At 33.9% G+C, this 22735-nt stretch overlaps 3 protein-coding genes across 7 annotated transcripts in view; 2 read left to right on the top strand and 1 right to left on the bottom strand.

Moving 5' to 3' along the window:
- Positions 1 to 231: 231 nt before the first annotated feature.
- Positions 232 to 2175, top strand: Mnat9 (microtubule-associated Nat9). 2 transcript variants are annotated; one of them, XM_076125824.1, is made up of 4 exons: positions 232 to 404; positions 505 to 614; positions 793 to 849; positions 924 to 2174. In XM_076125824.1, exons 1-4 carry the CDS (start codon positions 328 to 330, stop codon positions 1265 to 1267), a joined length of 588 nt encoding a protein of 195 aa, XP_075981939.1. In that variant the 5' UTR covers positions 232 to 327; the 3' UTR covers positions 1268 to 2174. The 2 variants fall into 2 exon arrangements, with proteins under 2 accessions (XP_075981939.1, XP_075981947.1); XM_076125832.1 differs by having other exon boundaries at positions 251 to 404; positions 485 to 614; positions 924 to 2175.
- A 539-nt stretch (positions 2176 to 2714) lies between these two features.
- CNPYb (FGF signaling regulator protein canopy b) lies at positions 2715 to 3964 on the top strand. Its single transcript, XM_076125754.1, has one exon. It carries the CDS (start codon positions 2757 to 2759, stop codon positions 3441 to 3443), a length of 687 nt encoding a protein of 228 aa, XP_075981869.1. The 5' UTR covers positions 2715 to 2756; the 3' UTR covers positions 3444 to 3964.
- A 633-nt stretch (positions 3965 to 4597) lies between these two features.
- Positions 4598 to 22735, bottom strand: part of LOC142980388 (choline-phosphate cytidylyltransferase A-like) — a 30559-nt gene continuing 12421 nt past the window's right edge. For 2 of the 4 annotated variants that reach the window (XM_076125718.1, XM_076125727.1), the window contains exons 2-8: positions 14122 to 14344; positions 11788 to 11885; positions 8425 to 8587; positions 7281 to 7450; positions 5974 to 6200; positions 5635 to 5699; positions 4598 to 5128 (exon numbers count right to left, since the gene is read on the bottom strand). In XM_076125718.1, the coding sequence (XP_075981833.1) occupies positions 5010 to 5128; positions 5635 to 5699; positions 5974 to 6200; positions 7281 to 7450; positions 8425 to 8587; positions 11788 to 11885; positions 14122 to 14344 (1065 nt within the window). In that variant the 3' untranslated portion in view covers positions 4598 to 5009. Of the gene's footprint in view, positions 5129 to 5626; positions 5700 to 5973; positions 6201 to 7280; positions 7451 to 8424; positions 8588 to 11787; positions 11886 to 14121; positions 14345 to 22735 lie in introns of all 4 variants that reach the window. The other 2 variants (XM_076125736.1, XM_076125742.1) reach the window with 2 other exon arrangements.

Raw genomic sequence — 22735 nt, 5'->3', positions numbered from 1 at the left:
AGCAGGGACCAGAGCATAGAGCACAAATAAAAAAAAATTAAATAGTTATTCGCTTTATAACATTATATCAACTTATTTCCCTTATTCACTTCGATTGTCCAAGGAATAATTTAACCACCAGTAAACCTATTTTTTATTTTATTTGTATATTATGTATATTATGTAAATACGCATATTCTCAATTAATAATGTCATTCATTTCATTTATGAATCATTCGTTAAAATCGTTCATGTCAAATAATGTAAACACAGAAATGCATGTTTTGTAAACATGTGCTTTTTGTAATTTATTAAATTAAAGAGACCTGATATTTTAAATTATCAAATATGAAATTAAATAGTAACGTTAAAATCGTAGGGCAAAATATTGTTTTGGTGCCATACAAAGAACACCATGTTCCCAAGTAAGTGCAGAATTTATAAGTTCTAGTTGTTGCAGGATTGTAAGGCACAATAATCAATATAATGTTAGTTAAATAAACAGCTTGTGTAATTTACGCGCAGATATCACGAATGGATGAAGTCTGAAGAGTTGCAGCAACTTACAGCATCACAACCTCTATCAATAGAAGAAGAATTTGAAATGCAAAAATCTTGGCGTGAAGATGAAGACAGTAAGCTCATTTATTAATTAAAATCAAACTTAGAAACTTAGCTTATAACTAGAAGCAATACTACCATACTGTACAAATATTACTTTGCATTTCACTTACTGAATATTTTCTTTTACTTACAACTGATCATGGTTGATTTCTTTACTAAATGGGTGTTAAAAACAATGTTCATTTTCAGAATGTACATTCATTGTGCTGAGTAAATGTGTGTATGATGAACACAACAATGACATTGGTAAGATAAAATATCAATAATTAATGATGTACATATTTAATAATAATGTTGTTAACTACTACTATCTGTTGCAGAGGCAATGGTTGGAGACACAAATATTTTTATAATAGATCAAGAAACTGCTACAGGTGAAATAGAAATAATGATAGCTGAAGCATCAGCCAGAGGAAAGAAATTTGGTTGGGAAGCTGTAATCTTAATGCTCTTGTATGGCATTGAACATGTCCATTTAAAACTATTTGAAGCTAAAATATCTCTCTCAAATGTAATCAGTATCAATATGTTTAAAAAGTTAGGATTTAGAGAGAAATCTAAAAGTGAAGTATTTCAGGAAATTACTTTAGAAAAAGAAGTTTCTGAAGAATGGAAGAAATGGTTACATGAAAAGATTATATTTGAAATACAAACATATTCCTAACAATGTTGAATTATTTTGAATGTCTGTGTCACTGCCTGTTATCCTGTAATGAGGTACTTTCTTTCCTCAATATGTTATCATGTTCGAGATGATAATAATACAGGGTGGGCCATGAGTTTGTTTACATTTGAATTTGACTTCGCACGCAAACAGCAGAGGGGCGTGGCGCGGGGAGAGGTCTAACAGCTAGCTCAGTTCTTGGAAATTTAGTTGACATGGATCGCTTCACGGGACCGCAGCGTGCCTTTTGCGTAAAGCAATTTTATTTAAACAATAGTTCGCTCATCACTGTGCGGCGTCTATTTCGCGTGGAATTCCATTTACACGACCTAAATGAGTGCCCAAGCTCAGTTTTAATAAAGAAATGGGTAAACAAATTTGAAGAGACCGGATCGACGCTAAATGTGAAGCAAACCGGCGGCCCACGGACTTCACGGAGTGATAAGAACGTGCAGAGAGTTTCAGCTTCAGTTCGGCGCGATCCAAATTTGTCGACGCGCAAACGCTCGGCTGAATTAGGCATATCTCGCACGTCTTTACGCCGCATTTTGAAATCGGCAGACGTGGTTTCAGCAAGATGGAGCGACTTGCCACACGTCTAATGAATCCCTACCGGTCGTCAAAGAAATGTTCTCAGAAAAGCTCATTTCCCGAAGAGGTGACATTCCGTGGCCACCTAGGAGCCCTGACCTAACGCCAGCCGATTTTTTTCTTTGGGGATACCTAAAACATCGTGTCTAACCCACAAACCAAAGACATTGCTTCAATTAAAGGCGAAAATAAGAGACGAAATGTCAGCGATCCCACGATCTGTATTACGGCGAGTATTCGAAAATTTTCGTGCTCGTTTAGAGGAATGCCAATGCCGTGATGGTGGCCATTTAAATGATGTTATTTTTAAAAAGTAATTTCCATTTTATAAGCTATCTCTTAAATAAATATTTTTTGATGTAAATCTTATAGTTTTTTTATAATGATTTTTTAAAATGTTAACTAATTCCTGGCCCACCCTGTATGATCGTAGTTTGTTCTGCTACTTTGAAATCATGAATTTATGTGAACCTGAAGTGCTCCTCTCTTATAGTCGTGGTTGATAAATATGTTCAGAGCATGTAGTAGATACATTGAACATAAACGTTACTAAACATAATAAGTCTGCTGTTCTACAAAGATTAAATATTCTTTGATATGAAATCAAAGTAATTTTACCGCGATTTTCAATTTATTAACAGTAACAGTCTGTCGATCTTATTTAAATAAAAGAGAAATTCCAAAACATGCAATAAAGTCATTCGTTTAGTCGTTGTATAATTATGCTGATTGTTATTGTTATTATCGGCCAAGATTCAGAATCACTGAAACTATGTTTCCAAAATAACTCGTATTTAAATCCGGAATTACATTTAAACTGATGCTAGAGCTATGGTCTATGGACGGTACTTGAACTGTCATCGTCATATGTCATTTGTGTCAATCATTTGTTGTTCTGATGTGTACTTTATCTCCAGTATCGAACTATTTTAGAACAATGATATTTCAAGTGTTTTGCTTATACTTGCTCTTCACTGCACAAATATCCTGTGATAACACGGAAATTAAGTCGGAAGAAGATGTGGGAGTCAAATACGCGAATAAATGTGAAGTTTGCAAAATTCTTGCCACTGAACTGCAAGGTAGGCTCGAAGAAACCGGTAAAGTTCACGATGTCATCGAAATAGGATACTCGCTCGATGATGTGCAACCGAAGAAGAAGACTAAGTATCAGAAGTCAGAACTACGGTTAATCGAATCTTTAGAAGGTGTATGTGAAAAAATATTGGAGTACAACATTCATAAGGAACGGCAAGACAGTACGAGGTTTGCGAAAGGCATGAGCCATACATTTAAAACGCTGCACGGCCTTGTAGATAAAGGAGTTAAAGTAGATCTTGGCATACCCTATGAGTTGTGGGACAAACCCTCAGCTGAGATCACACACATGAAGACACAGTGTGAGAGTCTTCTAGAAGAGAATGAAGATGCTATTGAAAACTGGTACTGGAACCACCAGGGAGATGCTGAACTTACTCAATATTTATGTACTGAACATGCACTGAGAGGTACTGACACCTCTTGCTTGTATGAACAGCTCAATGCTAAAGGAGAGAAAGGGCACTCAGATAAATCTGAACTATGAGATCCAACATTCCCATACCAGATGTAGGAATAAAGTGATGTAAGATCAAAGACTTTGTGATAGTGTGAATAGAATATAGTTAAAATGTTTTTGAGCAAAATAACTTACTATAACATAGTACAATCTTATGTTAGTGCATTTGTATTTGATGGCATTTATGAGTCAAAGAATCAGACAAATTAAGTATGTGTTTTTAAAGTATTGTAATTTATTTTAGATTCTATACTGAAAATAGATAATATGTAAAAAGTGCACCTGTCTTCCCTAGGATGTCATGTTACAGAAAGTTTCAATAATCTTTAACCACCATGAAACCGTTATTTCACCTAGCAGCCATCATAATTTTTTAAGCATTTTTTTATCTTATATTGTCAGCAGGTTATTGAAATCCACCTTATAATATTAAGTGTAATGTCTCGATGTTGTAATCAATAAATCCAATCAATATTTTATAATTTTGTATTTGATCTCTTTAGATCAATAAATAAAAGTTAGCAAAGTAACTGTTGTTTCTATTTGAAATGTGTTAACTATTATCTTGTGAGACTATTATAACATAGTCAGTGTGTTGCAAAGTTAAGTCAGACCTATATAAAACGTGTGTGACATTAAAACATTAACTTTATGATAAAATTATCCATGTGTCTGCTATTTAAAAATGTAGCAGATTTGCTGTAGAGGTGATGATTATTATTATTATTATAATTCCAGTATAGACAATCAAATTCCCTGACATGCCAGTGTAATGGCCTTAATTACAGCACATGGATGACAAACGATATAAAACAGGCAGCATTTTAACTCATTTCCTCTTTGATAACATTCCAGTAGGGCCTTATCCCAGTTATTTTTCGAAGGTCCTGACAGCAGCAACCTTCCTAATTCTCAACCATAGTTATTACTACTGAGGATTAAGTAGATCCTCTACCTTTCATCTCATGGAAGTTAGTTTGTAGTGGCTGTTTCCTGAAGTAGCTTTCTTTTCATAACATTCTGTACACCTATCATGTTTACGTACAACCTTTTTTTATTTGTTATTTTTTTTCGTCTGATTAATTATTTAAATGTGTGATTATATCATGGTGCATTGTGTAACATATTTAAGTGAACTAGTATTATTTTAGGTTATTAAGTTGCAATAAAACAAATAGAGGTCGTAAGCACCTTTTTAATCGACTGTCAAAAAGTATCTCCTAAACATATAAATAAAATTAATATCTCAACTCTATATTTTGCACCAGTTATCTTACATAATGGTATTTACGGGTGCTAACAAACTTGCAGCCAACCTGCAAATATATTGGGGCGAGGAGGAAATTAAATTTACTTAACAACACAAATAAATAATAACTATATAATAAGGTTTAAGATTTCATATTATGAATCACATTATATTAAATACATTCGCTCTTGTACTCAACGCGCATACAAAATTTAAACGACTTTCCACACTACGATTTGTCTTCAGGACTTGACGAAAGGCCGAGGAGGCGCGCGGGGCGCCGCGGTAGATTCTCATGTCGGAGTTAAGAGTGGCCGCGCCCACTGCTGACGGCGCGGGGCTGCCTAGAGGTAGGGGCTCGTGTCTTGGTACTCCTCGTCGTCGCTGTCGTCCGAGCCGTCGTCCGTCAGCTGGCGCTGTGCGGCCGCTTCCGGGTCCCCAACACGTTCAGAGCTCGATGCATCTGTCGCAACAAACATATCCCATAAATAACAGTGTTTATTTCTACAAAACAAATGCGTTAATGCTTCTATTGGCTCTCCTTACAAAACTATGTTTCTATTAGGTAAATGTATTAAAATATTTGTTAGCTGAACAAAAAATGGCTCACGCAAATAATTTTATGTTATTAAACATCTACAGCATGCTTTAATTACTATTGTTCTAGTGTCAAGAACAATACTAATCTAATATTAATCTACGACACTCGAACTAGCAACAAATTCTATTTTATTACACAAATTCAATTGAACACATCTATGGGAACATTTACACACTTCGCAACAAGAGCATGGCATCACTTACACCAGTGATTATAAAGTGTGGATTATTTACAGTTCGTTTTAAGGCTATTGGTCCCAGTGCGTAGTGTGCAAGACCCAATGCGAGGCGGTGTTACTTGTGTACCGTGCACAGGGCGTGTCTGTGTTACAGTAGCGAATACAAGCAGTGCAATAATTACCCAGTTACCTGCTTGCGGCTCGTATAACGTTTCGAAGCGGCGAGACTTAGGTGGCGGCGGTGACGATGAACCTCTGTCACAATACAAAAAAAAAAGTTGAATGAAATGAAAAAGATTCCTTTCATCAATAAAAATGAAACAAAATAAATCAAACAAATGAGAAGAAAAAAAAAAGTAAATAGGTACATGAATAATTGGTATTGTATGAGATTCATGTACCTACAATTCGCTCGCACGCAGATAAAGGTTGTTATTCACATTGTCATGTATTCATATTTTAAAGTGCTCTGTGATTGGTAAAAGCTCAAACTACGAACTACAGGTGGTATATTAGCTATGATATTTACCTATGGGTAGGTGAATGTGAGTCTCCGTTTTCGCTGGGGGGTGGTGAGCCTCGCGGTGAGGGGGGTTGGCTGAGCGCTTGCATGAGGCGGCCCTTCGACTCGTTCCAGATGTTTGACAACCGTCCGTCCGGTCCGAACAGCAGCAAGAACGCGCCGATCAATTCTCGAGACTTTTCCTCCCATTTTGTTAGTATATCCACTCGCTTCTCACCTATATCTGTCATCACCTGCAACAATTTAAAAAGAACAAATCAGTTATGGTCATACAAGTAGGTATATCTTAAAGTATTTTAGATCTGACTGATGCACATTTTGGCAGTGTGGTGAGCTGCCTGAACAATGTAAGGAAAAAAATCTATTATATCTTCATAACACGTAGGGTTTCTACGTAAGTTACGAATATGGAGTTAGATATTTATGGCTTCAAATTTGTCGCCAAGCTGTAATTTCCATCAAGCACAAACAGTTTTATTGAAAAATGTTAACTTTGCCTTAACAGAATTGTGGGTGTTTGACGTCAAAGTAAAAGCAATCGTTTAATTATTACTCGTGTGCGGTTAAAACATAACTCATTAAACATTTTATACCGAGCAGTTACGTAAGTGAGTATTTATCAGTACATGCCAGTGTAGACTGGCTGTTAATTAGTATACCTAACCAAATTGTTTACTAAAAAGTTCATTGTATCGCTTAGTAACGGCGCAAGGTCATAAGTCACTCGTGTTTACAGAATGCTTGCGATATTAATCTTTTATTTTATGAAACAATGGCGCCGTACGTCATGACATTGCAATATGTTATTATTTAATTGTCTGGTGAGGTTATTAGCTCTGCCTACGATTGCGAAGATCAGTTTACTTGTATTCAGTTTGCTTGATAACTGTCAGTACTTTACGGTTACCGCTCTAGAACTACTGATCCTTAAACATCAAACTAATTGCCTCATTTAATAGTCAGCACTTGTTAAGCCTATGTTAATTGGCCGTAACTGAATAATTTTAGGCGTTTCTTTTCTTCGATTGATCACGATTGATCAATTCAAATAGTAACACCTTAATACAGGTTTCTGTTTGGTTTGAAATGCTTATCATTATGTTTATTCCGTCTGACAACCAGTCTTACCGAGGGGTATCGCGTTATAACCTAGGTAACTGGATTGTGGAGGTCCCATAGGCAGTCACTTTATGTAAAACACTGGAATTCAGCTGCATCGGGTGAAACTGGAAGCCGACTTCAACATAGTTGGAAGAAAGGCTAGACTGATTGATTGTTTGTTAAGTGGTTCTAATAAAGTGTTAGTTAGTTACCTTTTTGCCTTTATCTTTGAGCTCGTCCATCTTGTTTTGTAAGCGGAACTTCTTCTCGTTGAGGAAGGACACGTTGAGCTCCTTGGCGGAGTATCCTCGCGCGAGATTCCGTCGCACGTAGATGTCGTAGTCACGTACTATCCGCGCCACTATGTCTGATGTTGAAACACCTGCAAAACAAAAAAAAACGTGTTATAAACATTATATACCTAATGTAAACTACATTGTTTTATATTTTTTATTGGCAAGAATATTGTAATAAATTGTTTTTTACAAAAAGTAAGCCTTATCTAATGATGTTTAAATACCTGTAAAACAAAATAATAACATTTAATAAACATTATATAATGTAGTTTCATGCTTATTATTAGAAATAATATTGTAATAAATTGTTTTAACAAAAGAGTAAGCCTCATTTTCCGTCAAATCATCATGGTTAATAAAAAATTTCACTAAACTATATTTATTTTTCCTTTAGGACGATTTTTTACGGCATACGGTCTTCTAGAAAGAATCATTGTAATTATTATTCTTGCTCTTGAAAGGTTATTTTTTTATTAAAGTTTGCTGACATTCTTTAAGCAAAAAATACTGTAGGTAACTCATAAACTAACGGCTTTTGAAACCACTTTAAGAAGAAAACGCATACAAAAAGTACACTGTCTATTAATATCATGGCATACATAATAGTTATCACGCATTTTCCCCATAGGGGTAGGCAAAGACCAAAGAACGCCATTAGGCACTACCCTTACAAACTACTGTCGCCCCATTCACATAATAATATTACGACATCTCATAGAAAAATTACATTCTACAAGCAAAATAAATTGCAGTGAGTATTTTTTGGAACAGTAGAATACCTATCAGTTGACAGTTGCTAGGCGCGCGCTATCTCATGTAGTGCGACGTGTATTTTTATAACGTGTCCACACTCATTAAAATAAACAATATTGAAGATTATAAAAGTGATAAACTTGTTGTTTTGTGCTGAATATTCTGATTCTGAAAGTTCATACTTTCAGAATCAGAATATTCAGCACAAAACAACAAGTTTACTGAATAAATATAGACATATACTGTGTCTATAATACTACGACATATTTGTGTCTGTAATGCTATAGTTATTTCCAAAATGTCATACCTTCTGTCCGCTGTGTAGCGACGAACATGTCTTTAGCCTTGATGAGTGCGTACGTGTCCTCGCAGTCTTCTGTCGTGTAGGGGATGTCGTCGTGCGCCACGAAGTCTATTTTGTGCTTCTCTAAGAACTCTTCACTGTACTCCCATGGCGCGTCACATACAACCTACAACAATAATACATTTTTATTAATAAAAATCATTCATAGCGCAAAAATATGTTAAACTTAATGACTAAAAAAATCTTTTAATCTAAATATTTCAATTTTTTTTACTCAATTCTAAGGTAAACGTTTTTTTAATTAATAGTTTTGCATCAAAGATAAGTTAGTGCAGTTGCAACACTATCCGATCTGATCTTCGGTCAGCTAACATCTAAATATTAAACAAGAATACTATACTAGTTCTTAGTTTTAAGCATTCTGACTTTTATTTTTCATGGCCTTCAGTCTGCCAAAGACTTAGATTTAAAAGGAAAAAGCTACTAGAAAATATTAAAAACAATTAAAGCCGCAACAAAAAAGTAAATTGACGTTGTTGGTCGAACAATCACTCATTATAATTAGAGTCAAATAACCTTCGTTATTTACGCTTCCTTATGGCATATAATTTCATGCAAAAGTACTCATAATTATATTTGAACACATAGTAAACTTATGTGTAAAGGCAATTTAATAGAAGTTTACAGAAGTTTTCAAATTATACGGTACATCCTATATTGACGTATTCGGAAATATGAACAAAAAATATATGCGTAAACTTTTTTTTTGTGTCTAATTTCGCGGTCGCACAAGGTTATTGTTAATAAGTAATTATACTTAAAAACTTGTATTGTTTATTATTTTTATTGTCGAATATTCGGTAAAGTGACTGCGCACTGAAGAAGATGCACTTCAATTCAAATAAAGTAAGCCAAAGGGCAAGTAATTGGTCCACTAGCTGTCTGCAAAGGATCAAGTGTCTATAGGGCCCCCTTAAAATATCCATTAATTCGTTTAATATATGTGACCTGGTTACTACGAGTTTAGTAGTAGGGAAGCCCCACACCTTACTCAACATACTACATACATACAAGAACACACGCCAAAGGGTTAACGCCCTCACATTAGCATAATAACTCATTTTTGACAGCATTACTTTTTAAACTTAATGGCTGTAAAAGAGCTTCGTAATATGGGCTCAGCAAGTATTTAAATATCCTTAAAACAAGATCGCCGCATACATTACCATATTTAAACAGTTTTGTTTTTTAATTCCTGTATGGAAAATTTAATATTCGGAAGATATAAAAGTTAATCTCAATTTATGCGATCAACATAATTATAAGACAGTCGAATGAATTTTGCATACTCGCCAATTATTCTCAAGAAGTGCTTATTTGGTTGTATATCCTGTTTAGTTCATGCGGTAGTATTTTTATAAGTCTTAAGTATATTTCTTGGATGGGTGACCTTCATCTTTGAAACAGTCCGGTAAGTTCACAAATAAAAATAAATCCACGTTCTATTCGTTTATGTCGCAAAAGAAACGGCAATTTTATGGTCAACTGGCTGTGGCATTACAGGAAAAACCAAGTCTTGAAACACGTCATTTGTCAAGTCAGCGTAAAATTATACGTGAACGAAATAAACAGGCGATACTACGGAGATTACACAATCTCACGATGTGTCACACACGTAATTTGTAAGTTATAGTTCACATTTCGACAAGTCTCGTGTAGTTAATTTTAGGAAAAGTTTTACAGTAATAGCTATTACTATAGAAGTTATAAATAACTACCGTAATACATAATGCCATCAAAAACATCCTGTAAAAAACCTCAAGTCTCGCAGCGTAAAAAGTGGTGAGATCTATGTAATACCAAGTCGATTAATCTGTTTAGTCTCTACTGAAAGGACCTTCTGTCTTAAGTTATTACATAAGTTATTATCATGCCAATATTAAAAATATTTCACGTTTAAAACAAATAAATCGACCTGGCCATCGCATGATTTGATTATTAGTATGTACCACACTGCACAGCACGACGGGCCAGCAACCGAAATCCTCACTAGGGTCCTTCCGAATATAATGATTGAGATGAGTATCTTAAAGAAATTAATGCTCCTGAAATTTTAATGGCGAATTTGTGTTTTCATGCGATGACCAAGTCGATTTATTTGTTTTAAACGTGAAATATTTTTAATATTGGCATGATAATAACTTATGTAATAACTTAAGACAGAAGGTCCTTTCAGTAGAGACTAAACAGATTAATCGACTTGGTATTACATAGATCTCACCACTTTTTACGCTGCGAGACTTGAGGTTTTTTACAGGATGTTTTTGATGGCATCTCACTTCTTTTTGTAAAGCGAACTTAAGTCCAATTTGTATGGAAAGACGGTTATTTTTTTCATAATTCAACATATTTTCCTATTGAAATGTTGTTCAGTTTTATGGGCTAAACACCTTTAAGTTATGCCTCATACAGTAGGTACCTATGTACACCTATTATTTTCTATTATACTACAGTAATAATTAATTCATTAACTGCAAATGTAACCTTGTAATCCTATATAAATGTATAAGATTACAAAGTTATTCTTGCAGTTAATGTATTTAGAAAACTGGACTGAAATTAGAAAATATTGAAATTTTCCCATGATTAAAATACTAAATTCTATTTGTATTCTAAATTTGAAGCTTCTAAGTCTGCTAGAAATGCCTTAGACTTTTGATGATCGGTGAGTCAGTGAGTCAGTGAATCAGTGAGTGACAAAATTCAAAACTTTAACAAGTTGTCATTCTTAAAGTACTGGTTCAAATTGACTGAAATTTTCAATATACCGTGTTCATACAATGACTGATAAGTCGCTAAAAATTCAGGCTTCTTGTTTTATCCACAACGAAATTATAGGGGGTCGAAAATGGCCTGAATTGCTTCGAGAAAAGATGGTACGGCCGTGCCGCTTTTTTTTGCTCGACTTGCGGGGGCACTGCCGTGCCCCCAGATAATTTTCCTCGTATTTTTTGTTGTCATCCATTTATAATAGTTGCTCAATTGCGATCTTTAAACTCAACATCATTAGCGTTACGTGTGACTCTCGAGGTCGTACGTCGTGATAGATTGAGATACCGCTAACATCTTTGTTTGCCGTGAACGTGCCTTTGGTTGTATAAAATATTTATTATGAATTCCTACGTGTAAATAAAGTGAATCATTATTATTGCGATAGTGTTCGTAGAAGATTGAGACTGAAGCCCTATAATCAGGAGTGAAGATCATAAGGTGATTGAGTCACGAACGGCTCTGGCATCACTAGCGCCGTATCAAACAATTGAAAGCGTTAATATATCGTATGTTGTATGATTCACGTGTGATTACCTCATCGACGTATCTGCAATGTCTGACGGCTTCGTACCTCTCCTCCTCGGTCATGACTGTGCGCCCCTTGCGGCTGTGTGTTAGGTCGTCACTGCATACTGTAACACAAACAAACAAACATTAATCATTTGTCTGCATATTTGTAAACTAATATTAAGTTAGTAAACTATTTGTAGTTCAATGTATAGAAGCCTTGATTTTGATAATAAATTATGAGTGATCATAAAATCAAAGAGCATCTGGCACGCAGATTTATAGTCTACTAGTTAAAATATAGCAAGGATAGGTCCAAAATCGATTTCATAGCAAAGAAACGATAACATCCCATCACGCATCCCATCCCATCGCCCAATTTTAGAATACCGTAGTTACTAGTTACAGCAACTAGTAACTACGGTATTCTAAAATTGGGCTTGTTGTCAGGAAATTAGAATCTAACACAAACATAAGACGTAAAAGCCGTCTTTAATAATTCAACACCCACTTCGGTGAAATAATCTACGATCTTACGATAAACCACACTGTGTTGTCTTCCTCAATAAATAAACAAATCGACTCTGACTGCGCAGTAAAGCATGTCAATTGGCCAAATAATCTTAACAAGGTGCCCTTTTCAAGGCTCCAAAGATTATACTAAATAATCAATTAGTTATACAATAGGGCTCTATCAGGTGATTACTACGACAGAGTAAATAATTATTTTTATCAGAGATTTGGTATGTTTACGTTGTACACGTGCGTGTTGTGATTATCATCGTACGACTATTCTGTACCAATGGAATGATTGTGTGCCATATCATTATCATTAATGGAGAAATGATAGGAAATGCGTCACGACTAGTGGCACATGTGCACACGTACTTTACAGCTGTATGGATGTCAACATAAACGCCAGTTTCACACATTAAATTGTGATGGATGTGATGATCAGTGAACGAGATTGCACTCAAGATAATTACAACGTACAAGGCTTCATTCGACTAAGATCATTAATTTCAATTAATTTACGTCTCCTACGTTTCCCCAGTTGTTAACACAATTTTATCATCATAATAATTGGCTTCAGCGACTGATATAATTATGTACAATTGCTAGGTCGGCACAGAAATAAATAACAGACCTATAAATTAATGCAGTACAAAGGTACTCTAATAATTTACAGTCTGTTAACAATCGATACTTTCTCATTAGGTTAAGTGGTCGCAAGACGCAATACCAACACGGAATGAATACTTTCTACTGTCCAGGTACCAGGTACTTAATGCTGTATAAACATTTCCAGTTCCTGCAAATTACTATCGTCCGAAGGTCGAATTCGAACCTGTGTGGTCTAGATCTATAAAATTTTAAAACGTTACCACCACGTAGTTAGAAAAACAAAGTCATTATTTATTTCAGTAGTTATTTGTGGTGTATGGCGTGAGTCCGCGTCAGCGATGTGAGATATGAACATAATTCCCAATCACTTAACGGTTTTAACACACGTTAATGCTATTTTCCAGTTAATTATTTATTGGAAAATTCAAACAATTTGTCACGTGATTGTCGATATACAATCAATTTTATATTGATGTCACGCCATATTCGGTGAGTCAGTGTTTATGCACTCATTAACACAAATATGACATCTGATGAATATAACATCATTTAGTTTAAGGACCCGAGTATGCACTTATCGCGTCACTGTTTAATGACGACACTTAATTGCTTCGTCGTAATCTTTAACGACAAATTGAAAGTATGCCAAACGACAGTTCCGGTAATTGAACAAAATGATGCAATTAAAATACGCGTATCTGTTTTTGCGTAACAAGAATCTGGCTAGGTTTAACTGTATATTAAAATATCAGTGCTCAACAATAGGAATGGTACAAAGTTACACTATGTTTAATTTACAAAGCTGGTGTAAACATTGAATCACTACTTATCGCTGTGACTAAATGCCTGATTCATAATGTGTAAGTCAAAGACCAGAATCAGATGATCGTATAACGTGATTCGATAAGAATTATTTTGATGAGGGTCACTACTATCATCTTCGACGCACTTCATATCTACTATCAGACGTAGCTAATCCCAGTGTAATATAATAGAGCCTCTACCGTACGTCAGAAAGGTGATTCAGAATGTACCTCATAATCGCAAATTCTATGTAGTATTTGCCATTAGGACTATTAGGACAAATGGAATTCAAGGTATTTTCTGTTTAGTGATCGCACAATCAAGTGCTCTATCTAATTGCTACATGAACCTCATTTTTGTTTCTGCTGGATTGGTTCGTCTTTTGGTGTATTACATTTTAGGAGTTGAAATTGAATAACTATATGTGCTTACCACCAACAATAAGGTAGACATTGGGGAAGACCGTCTTGGCCTGTTGTAGTTGTCTGGCGTGTCCCTGGTGGAACATGTCGTAGATGCCGTCCGAGTACACGCGCACTTTGCGGTGGGCGGTGCCGGCCAGCGCCTGCGCACGTGTGATACGCCCGTAGTGACACCGCTCCCGTTCTGCGATCGCCATCGGGTCTGTGCTGAATGGTGCTGCCATTATTAGTGACTGCAACAAAGAAACAATACGGTCAGTATGTGGAACTAAGAAATCTAGTTGCGGCAGTCCAATTAGCAACTTAGATAACATCTTTTTATAGCAATGACTACACTACCGGTTACTAGTATTTTTATTATTTCTTATAGTCATTTCCTTTTCAAACTCTATACATTAAACAAGTATTTCGAAATAAAGCTTAGAGTTTCAGGCGTATGCAAAATGCAAATTGAAAACCTACGTCTACCTACACAATGATAGATACAAATGTCATGTATTCACTAACTGACAATTGTATATAAATTATAAATTTTGGGTCAGATAACGTTTCAAAACCACCTACACCTCAGATAAAATAGCAAAATGAACAGAAGGCGTTGCAAATTAAACTCAAGGAGAATGCGCAGAAAGATAAAGTAATATTCCACGTGACAAATTGCTTCGTGAAATGAAAAATGGTTGAATATAATTAACAGTAGTAAGAGCGAGCATCTGGAGTGGAATCCGGAAAGAATCAGACATAAAAATGCCGGATTTCAAGTAGGAAAAACCGCAGTTGATACTGTAATTTGGATTGTGAAATGTCAAGGATTGTACAGTCAGCTCTAGAAGTAGCTGAACAACTTCAAATTTTCAAAACCTCTGTGTTACGTAACTTTAATAAATAACTGATCAAAATCAGGTAGAATGAGTTAGAATTAAACATTTCAATCAATGGCAAATGTCTTTTCCAAGGAATAATGTGCACACTTCAGTATTTGTATCATCATCATCATCATGTATGGGTTTCAAAAGATTGAGTTTGATCAGCTTTTGGAGCTGACTGTACCTATTACTTCATACCAGACAATATATTTGCAGCGGGATAATTCCAGGCGGCGATTTTAAAGGAATTTCCTCTAGTTTATTCAGCTACGAGTATTGCAGTACAGTATAGAGATTGTGAAATGTCTTAAGGTCCTCATGGAATAAGATTACGCGGTATTGTTGCGGCGTCAAGGTTCAAACGGTGGCCGGTGTCAGTAGATAACGAAGTGGCGTGATGTGACGTCACCTGCTCACTGCCCCGGCATAGATTAACTACATTCATGAACACGATGCCTGGCCTTATCTAAAGTGCGACTCACACCGCCTCTATTAACGGACGTTGTGCAAACCACTGATTAATTTATATTATTTTACAACTTGATATCAAATGAAAAAACTGATCATACGTTTATGATGAAATCTTAAGGAATAGTTACAAAGGTGAATGAATTCAATGCTATTAGTTATTCGCAAATGAATGTGTTGTAGAGGCTATATTTGCAAATTGCTTGTTAATCATCACTTCATAATATTCATAGTATAAAATAAGCCCTGTCGCCTTGCCTGTCTGTTCGCGATAAACTCAAAATCTACTGAACAGATTTTCACGCGGATTTCATCAATAGATACATGTTTTATTGAGGTATAATTTGTTTATGTTAACCTAGTGTATCCTAAGCGAATTCGAAGCGGGGCTCAGGTATAATATAGGAAAACCGTTGCTAATAATTTAAACACTTTTACCAAGAACGTGCCGTGGTTATCGTGTACAGGTAGGACATTCAATTCGGGTCACATAGCCAGAGCCACACATAACTATTCAAACATAGTGGCAATTGCACAACAAACCACCAGCTATTGTAGCATTACATACTTTTCAAAGCGATAGAATTCGTACACAAACATATAAGTACGAATGTATTGTACTATACATACAGGAAGTGATATAGCAGGCTATCATATACTCACATAATGTATATAAGTAGGTATTGTGAATTAAATCATAAATGAACTAATCCCTGTAATTTATACAAATACAAAAGTGTATGTATGTATGTTCAACTGTTATGTCAAAACGTCTGAACCTACTTTGATAAGTTTACGTAAACCGACAGATACGTCCCGGGGAAGTACACATGCTTATTTTTTAAGCACAATATAAGGGTAAAGCCCCACGCATAAGGAATCTAAAATGTGAAGTAGCAACTAAAATTTCTGTTAAGTCACGAAACTAACACGTAAATGTATTTGAAAACGGTGAATTTGTAAATGACTTGTATTGTTCGAGCACGATTGATGTGACATTGAATCTGTATACAGGAGAATTGGTCAGACGTATAATAAATACGTATTTGAATATTATTATGTTAAACACGGCTGTTGTTTTAATGATTAAGTAACCTTTAAAAATTATACTCATTGTTACAAAACCGTTCATTTTAATTTATACGTTTTCGTTTTACGATTTCTTCTAGTCATATCTATACAATTTGCTGAATTTGAGTAAAATAAAATTGTTGAAGTATAATGGAAAATATAATGCTCTCTAGACTCTTTGAACAATCAAAGTATATCTGGCCACAAACTGGAAGTTAACTATGGAACAGAAGTGACTGAAAAACCGAAACCGAAACCGGAAGCCAATCGCCAATCGGCAAGAAAGTCAAACGTCGAACAGCGCCATTTCAAGAACCCAACTACAAGTAACGCTAAAATATGTTTGTTAGCAGACAATCAGGGAAAAGGTATTGTACACGATTTATATAAAAACAAGAGCTCTTTTATCATAAATGATTATGAGCTTCAGTCTATTTTAAAACCAGATGCAACAACAAAACATGTATTGTCCAACTGTATTAATATGTCTCAACCTGTAACTGAAAATGATTTTGTAATTATTATGACAGGGTGCAATGATTCGAACCCTACTGAATGCTTATCTGAATTATCTGTTGCATTACACTTCCTTAAAAATTGTCATGTTATTGTTGTTAATGTGTTTTATAATAAGTTTCTGAACGAACGTAAATTAAACTCTCACTTTAAACTCCTAACTCGAAATTATAAAAATTGTACATTTTTAGAAGCTCACCAGCATAATATTTCTCAACATATAATACACACAATAAATAAGATACAGTATGATAATAAATTCCTTACTTATAATAATCGTAAAATTGTACGATCTAACAATAATGTAAAGTCTCTAAACGCTAATAATAGTCAAAAGACAATAACTCATTATTTTAATAAAATAAATACAAATAAATTATCGACAAATTGTATAAAGACTAGCTCTAATTTTACAAATATAAAAAAAGGAACAATACCCTATTATTTTCCTATTATTAACAAAGGATCAAAGTCAAAGTTATCTGAAAGTCTGAATGAAAGAAACCAGTTTTTTCGTAACTAGCAACACTAAACAGTACTCTGTATTTCATCAAAACATTGCAGGCGTTCTAAATAAAATGCAAGATTTGGAGGTGGTATTACAAGATCTGCATGATTTAAAAGAAGATATAGTTGTTTTATGCTTAAGTGAACATTTTATAAAAAGTGGGGAAGAAAAGTATTTAAATATTGAAAACTTTCATATGGGGTCTATTTACTCTAGAAAAGGACAAAAGCGCGGAGGCTCATGTATTTTGTGTAAAAATGGTTATAATAGTACTGAAATTAGCTTATTTCGTGAACTAGCTATTGAAAAACATTTTGAAATATGTGGAATTGAAATTGAACAGCTTAAACTAATTGTTATATGCATATATAGGACACCAAACTCAAACATACAACTTTTTCTAGATAACTTTGAAAAATTACTTCTGATGCTTCAACACAAAAAACAAAACATTGTGATTTGTGGTGATTTTAACATAGATTTTCTCCTTTCAGACAAGGTAAGTGCAGCATTTAAGGATTTATTAATTAACTATGGTATGAAGTATCAAATTAATGAGCCAACTCGGCAAAGAAAATGTATTGATAATATCATTACGAACATGTCTTCTGAGATAAGTGGTAAAACATACAATTCTTGTTTATCAGATCATAACACCGCTCAATTAGTTACAGTCAGTACTCAAATTAAAATTAAAGAGAAAAATCATTTCTTTATCAACATACATGATTTAAGTAAGGAAAATGTCACTAAGTTTGTAGATCATATGAGTTGCTTAAGCTTTAATGAAGTATATGACAGTACTGACACAAATAGCGCCTTCAATACTTTTCATGACTTGTTGACATTATTTTATAAACTTTGTTTTCCACAAATTCAAATAAAAAAATATATTTACAACAATAAACCTAAGTGGATAACCAAAGGAATCAGAATAAGTGCTAAAACCAAAAGGTCATTAAGATTTAAATATTATTTAGAAAAAAATAGTGTAAATAAGGGCAAATATAAAGAATACTCAAAATTGTTAAGACGGTGTATGAATAATTTACAGTCTGTGAGTAATGAGAGACACATTGCACTCTCAAAGAACAAAGCAAAAGCTACATGGGATGTAGTTAAACACAACATAGGAAATACTATTTCGAGAGAACATATAAATAATATTGTAGATAATAGTATAACATTAACATCGGGAAGCGATATTTGCAATAAATTTAATAATTTTTTTGTTGACATAAATAGTAATACTAATACATCGAATTCAAGCAATGATAGTCTTAATGTTGAAATCCACAGCCATTGTTTATTTCTAGAACCTACTGATGCAAATGAAGTAAATCGAACTATTAATTCACTAAGAAATACCAAATCTGCAGGTTACGACAATATTACTACTGAACTCTTGAAATTAATTTCTAGTGATATAGCATTACCTTTAGCACACATAATTAACCTATCTATGGAAGAAGGTTGCTTTCCCGACAAACTAAAATTGTCAGTAATAAAACCACTGCATAATAAAGGTTCTAAATCTGATATTAACAACTACAGGCCCATAGCGTTAACTCCAGTCATATCAAAAATATTTGAAAGAATTGTTTACAAACGGGTAATGACATTTCTGAACAAATTTGATATACTTTGTGATGAACAACATGGCTTTAGACAAAATAAATCTACTACCTTAGCAATTTTTACTCTTTTGAAAACTGTAATGAATAATATTAATTCAAAAGTACCTACTTCAGTCCTATTTCTTGATCTTAGTAAAGCATTTGATTTAGTTAATACTGAGAGACTTCTAGACAAATTAGATAAATACGGGATTAGAGGTCCTGCACAAAAATGGTTTGAATCATACCTCAGCAATAGACATCAAATCACAAGAGTAACTCAATTTAATAGTATAAATAACTGTATAGATACCTTCGACTCTGAGCCGCGATCTAATACCTGCGGAGTTCCTCAAGGAAGTATACTCGGACCGCTTTTATTTCTAATCTATATCAATGATTTACCAAAATCTATAAAGACTCAAAGTGTGTTATTTGCAGATGACACAACCATCATCATAGAGTGTGATAAAGACCTAACAATGGACGCTCAAATAAATCAGGCCTTAACTGATGTCACAAAATGGATAGATTATAATAAACTAAAAATTAACATTTCCAAAACAAACCTTATCAATTTCAGAACATACAGAAGTAAACCCATGCAACTCAATGTAACATACGATAATACATTAATTGAACAAGTTCATAGTACAAAATTTCTTGGTGTTATATTTGACGAACATTTTACTTGGAAAGAACATATTGACATGATTTGCAGTAAAATAAATAGATTTGTATTTGCTTTACGAAAAATAAAAGATATTACAACTACTCATACCTCTCTCATGGTCTACCATGCCTACGTGGTTTCCATAATTCGATATGGTATAGTGGCTTGGGGAAACTCATCTGAGCTCCCTAGAATACTTATAGCGCAAAAGAAGTGTTTACGTGCAATTTTTAACATCAAATGGTCTGAGTCGTGTAAGCCGTTATTTAAAATGCATAAATTACTAACTACCCCCTCCATATACATCTATGAAATTGCTAAACTTGTAAAGGCCCATCCAACATTATTTGAATCCCGAGATAATTCAAATAAGAGAAAGCTCACACAAATGGACTTTGTAATACCAACTCCAAAACTAGAAATGTTCAGGCAGAATTGTATATATATGGCTCCTCTTATTTATAATTCGTTGCCAAAATCGATTACCACCTTGCCATATAAAAGATTTTGTATAGATCTACGAGAATGGCTAGTACAAGAATGTTATTACTCATTAAATGAGTTTTTGGAAAAAAATCCATGTAAGTTTTATAATTTGAAAGGAGTTAGATGAATCTAATAGTGTAACTTGTGTAATATAATAGTGTATAGGTACTAGTATAATGTAATAGTGTAACTTGTTATTAATATATTTTCTTTTATTGCATTTTATTATAGCTTTATTTTGTTATTTTTCTTTGTAAGTACTAGTAGTAAGCTTAAAATTTTAAATTGATCTCATGTTTAGAATACTTTAATTTATAATATAATAAGCAATATAATTTTAATTTAAGTGTAACCACAATTACCTAATTTGCATGCCAGAACTGTTGGCAAATGTGTTGAACTTTAATACCAATTGTTAACACCTTTAATGTACCACATTTTAGCAAATAAAGATTATTATTATTATTATTATTATAGTCGAATAAAAAAATGCTAATTTATCTAACAAGATCATTTGCAGACGGCTATGCGTAATAAAAAGATATACTAAAATTATTTTAACATTTTACTTTGAAAAATATTGTAACTAAAGTGCATCGTTATTATAAATCGCAAGTCATTATATTTAGTGAGTTCAATAATGCTTATATTTTAAATTGAAGTCGAGGCCATACATTAATAGTTAGTCTGTCCTTAATGACTCGACTAAGTATACTAATAGGTATACTTCAGAATAGGTAATAATGACTTACTCAGAAAAAATAATAATTAATTATCTGTCCCGAATTTATCATTACACTACTATCGCATTTTCCTATCAATCAGTATTATCAGCGACAATCTAAATTTATATTTAGTGTACCTATATCTAAAGAAATTACTTATCCGTACAATCATTATAGCTGTAATCTATTATGGTATGTTGCAGAACTACGTACTATGGAGATAAAAAGGTTTATTATGTACAATTATTGTCACATGTCGAGGTGAAAAGGTGGACGCACAATATAGTGTATCATTAGATAGTACTATCTCTGGATAAACTATTATAATTATAAAAGATACGATGACATGTGATGTTTCAGATTACATTTTGTTCTATCACTTAGGTAATATAGGTACTTCATGTATATTGTTTGTTTTCATTTGTATAATAATAATAAACTCGTGTAAAGAAAGAAATGTAAATATTTACCTTAGCAAGCTTCAACAAAAAGATAAACATATACAGATAAAAAATAACGATGCCAAAATGGCACCTATTTATGCTGTAACTATAGCTATCTGGAGATAAACAAATAATGATGGGAAAATTGATCTTGAGGGCAGAACTTGTATATTATTAGACTAATTATATTAAACGTTATTTCCAATTAAGTTGATACTTTGATAGTGATATCTATTCCACAAATAACAGTGTCGCAACATAACCTTGGTGAGGAAACTCCGCAATCGATACAGCTTTAAAATTCCATGGCAATTATTCGATAAGAAGGCACATAACACAATAAAAATGTGATTTAAAATTTTCCATATTAAGTTACGTAAAAAAACATAAATCTCGTGAAATAAGTAATGATTTGCGATGTGTGTGTTTCAGTATCGTAAATGCACGACGTAAATTTCAAAAGAATGCGCATTTAACAGGAAAAAATATCCATTTTGCCATTTACATACATATTATTGTGTGTAATTAAATTGCATGGCAATTATTAATTGGGTATCTCGACACGTTGCTTTAAGAAATGCTTAGGAAAAAAGACATCGCACTAAGGATTCCCAAGCTATTTGTACCAATTTAAATATATATTTATTGCATAGCTGATCATTTAAAAGAAGGAATAAATTAAAGAAGAATTAAAGAAGGAAGTGATATTGAATATTGAGTCTGGTCTGATCATTTTTTATCGCTATGGATCTCACTTGGGAACGGGAAAATCATCTATACTACGCAATAAGTCTAAACTAAAATAAATATGCGGAAACACCCGCGTACATTTGGTACACATGGCATGAGGAAATTTCTATAGTCAGTTCCATAGTTGCACTATATTAGACTAACGCAGACTGTTCTATAAACAGCTTAGTTCAACGGAACATTTCCATATGAACCGGATGTACGGATTCAAGTCCAGCTGTTTTAAACAGGCGATAACCCGCGGCCAGGGAAGGGTCAGGCGATGTTATTGTCCAAACTTGTACTCTAAATGATGATATCATTCGTATGATTGTACCTAAACAATTCCCAGAAGATTCAAGAAATTCCCACTGACGAACAACTGTTTAAAAGATAACATTATTTTCTAACTAGCTGACCCGCGCAACTTCGCTTGAGTCACATAAGAGAGAATGGGTCATAATTTTCAGGGTTTTATAATTTTTCGTTGCTTCTCCGCTCCTAATAGCCGTAGCGTGATTTT

This window comes from Anticarsia gemmatalis, chromosome 2, assembly GCF_050436995.1.
Source record: "Anticarsia gemmatalis isolate Benzon Research Colony breed Stoneville strain chromosome 2, ilAntGemm2 primary, whole genome shotgun sequence".
In the NCBI taxonomy this organism is placed as follows: Eukaryota; Metazoa; Arthropoda; class Insecta; order Lepidoptera; family Erebidae; genus Anticarsia; species Anticarsia gemmatalis.
Note: the sequence above shows the minus strand (reverse complement) of the source record. Positions and strands in the feature narration are given on the sequence as shown.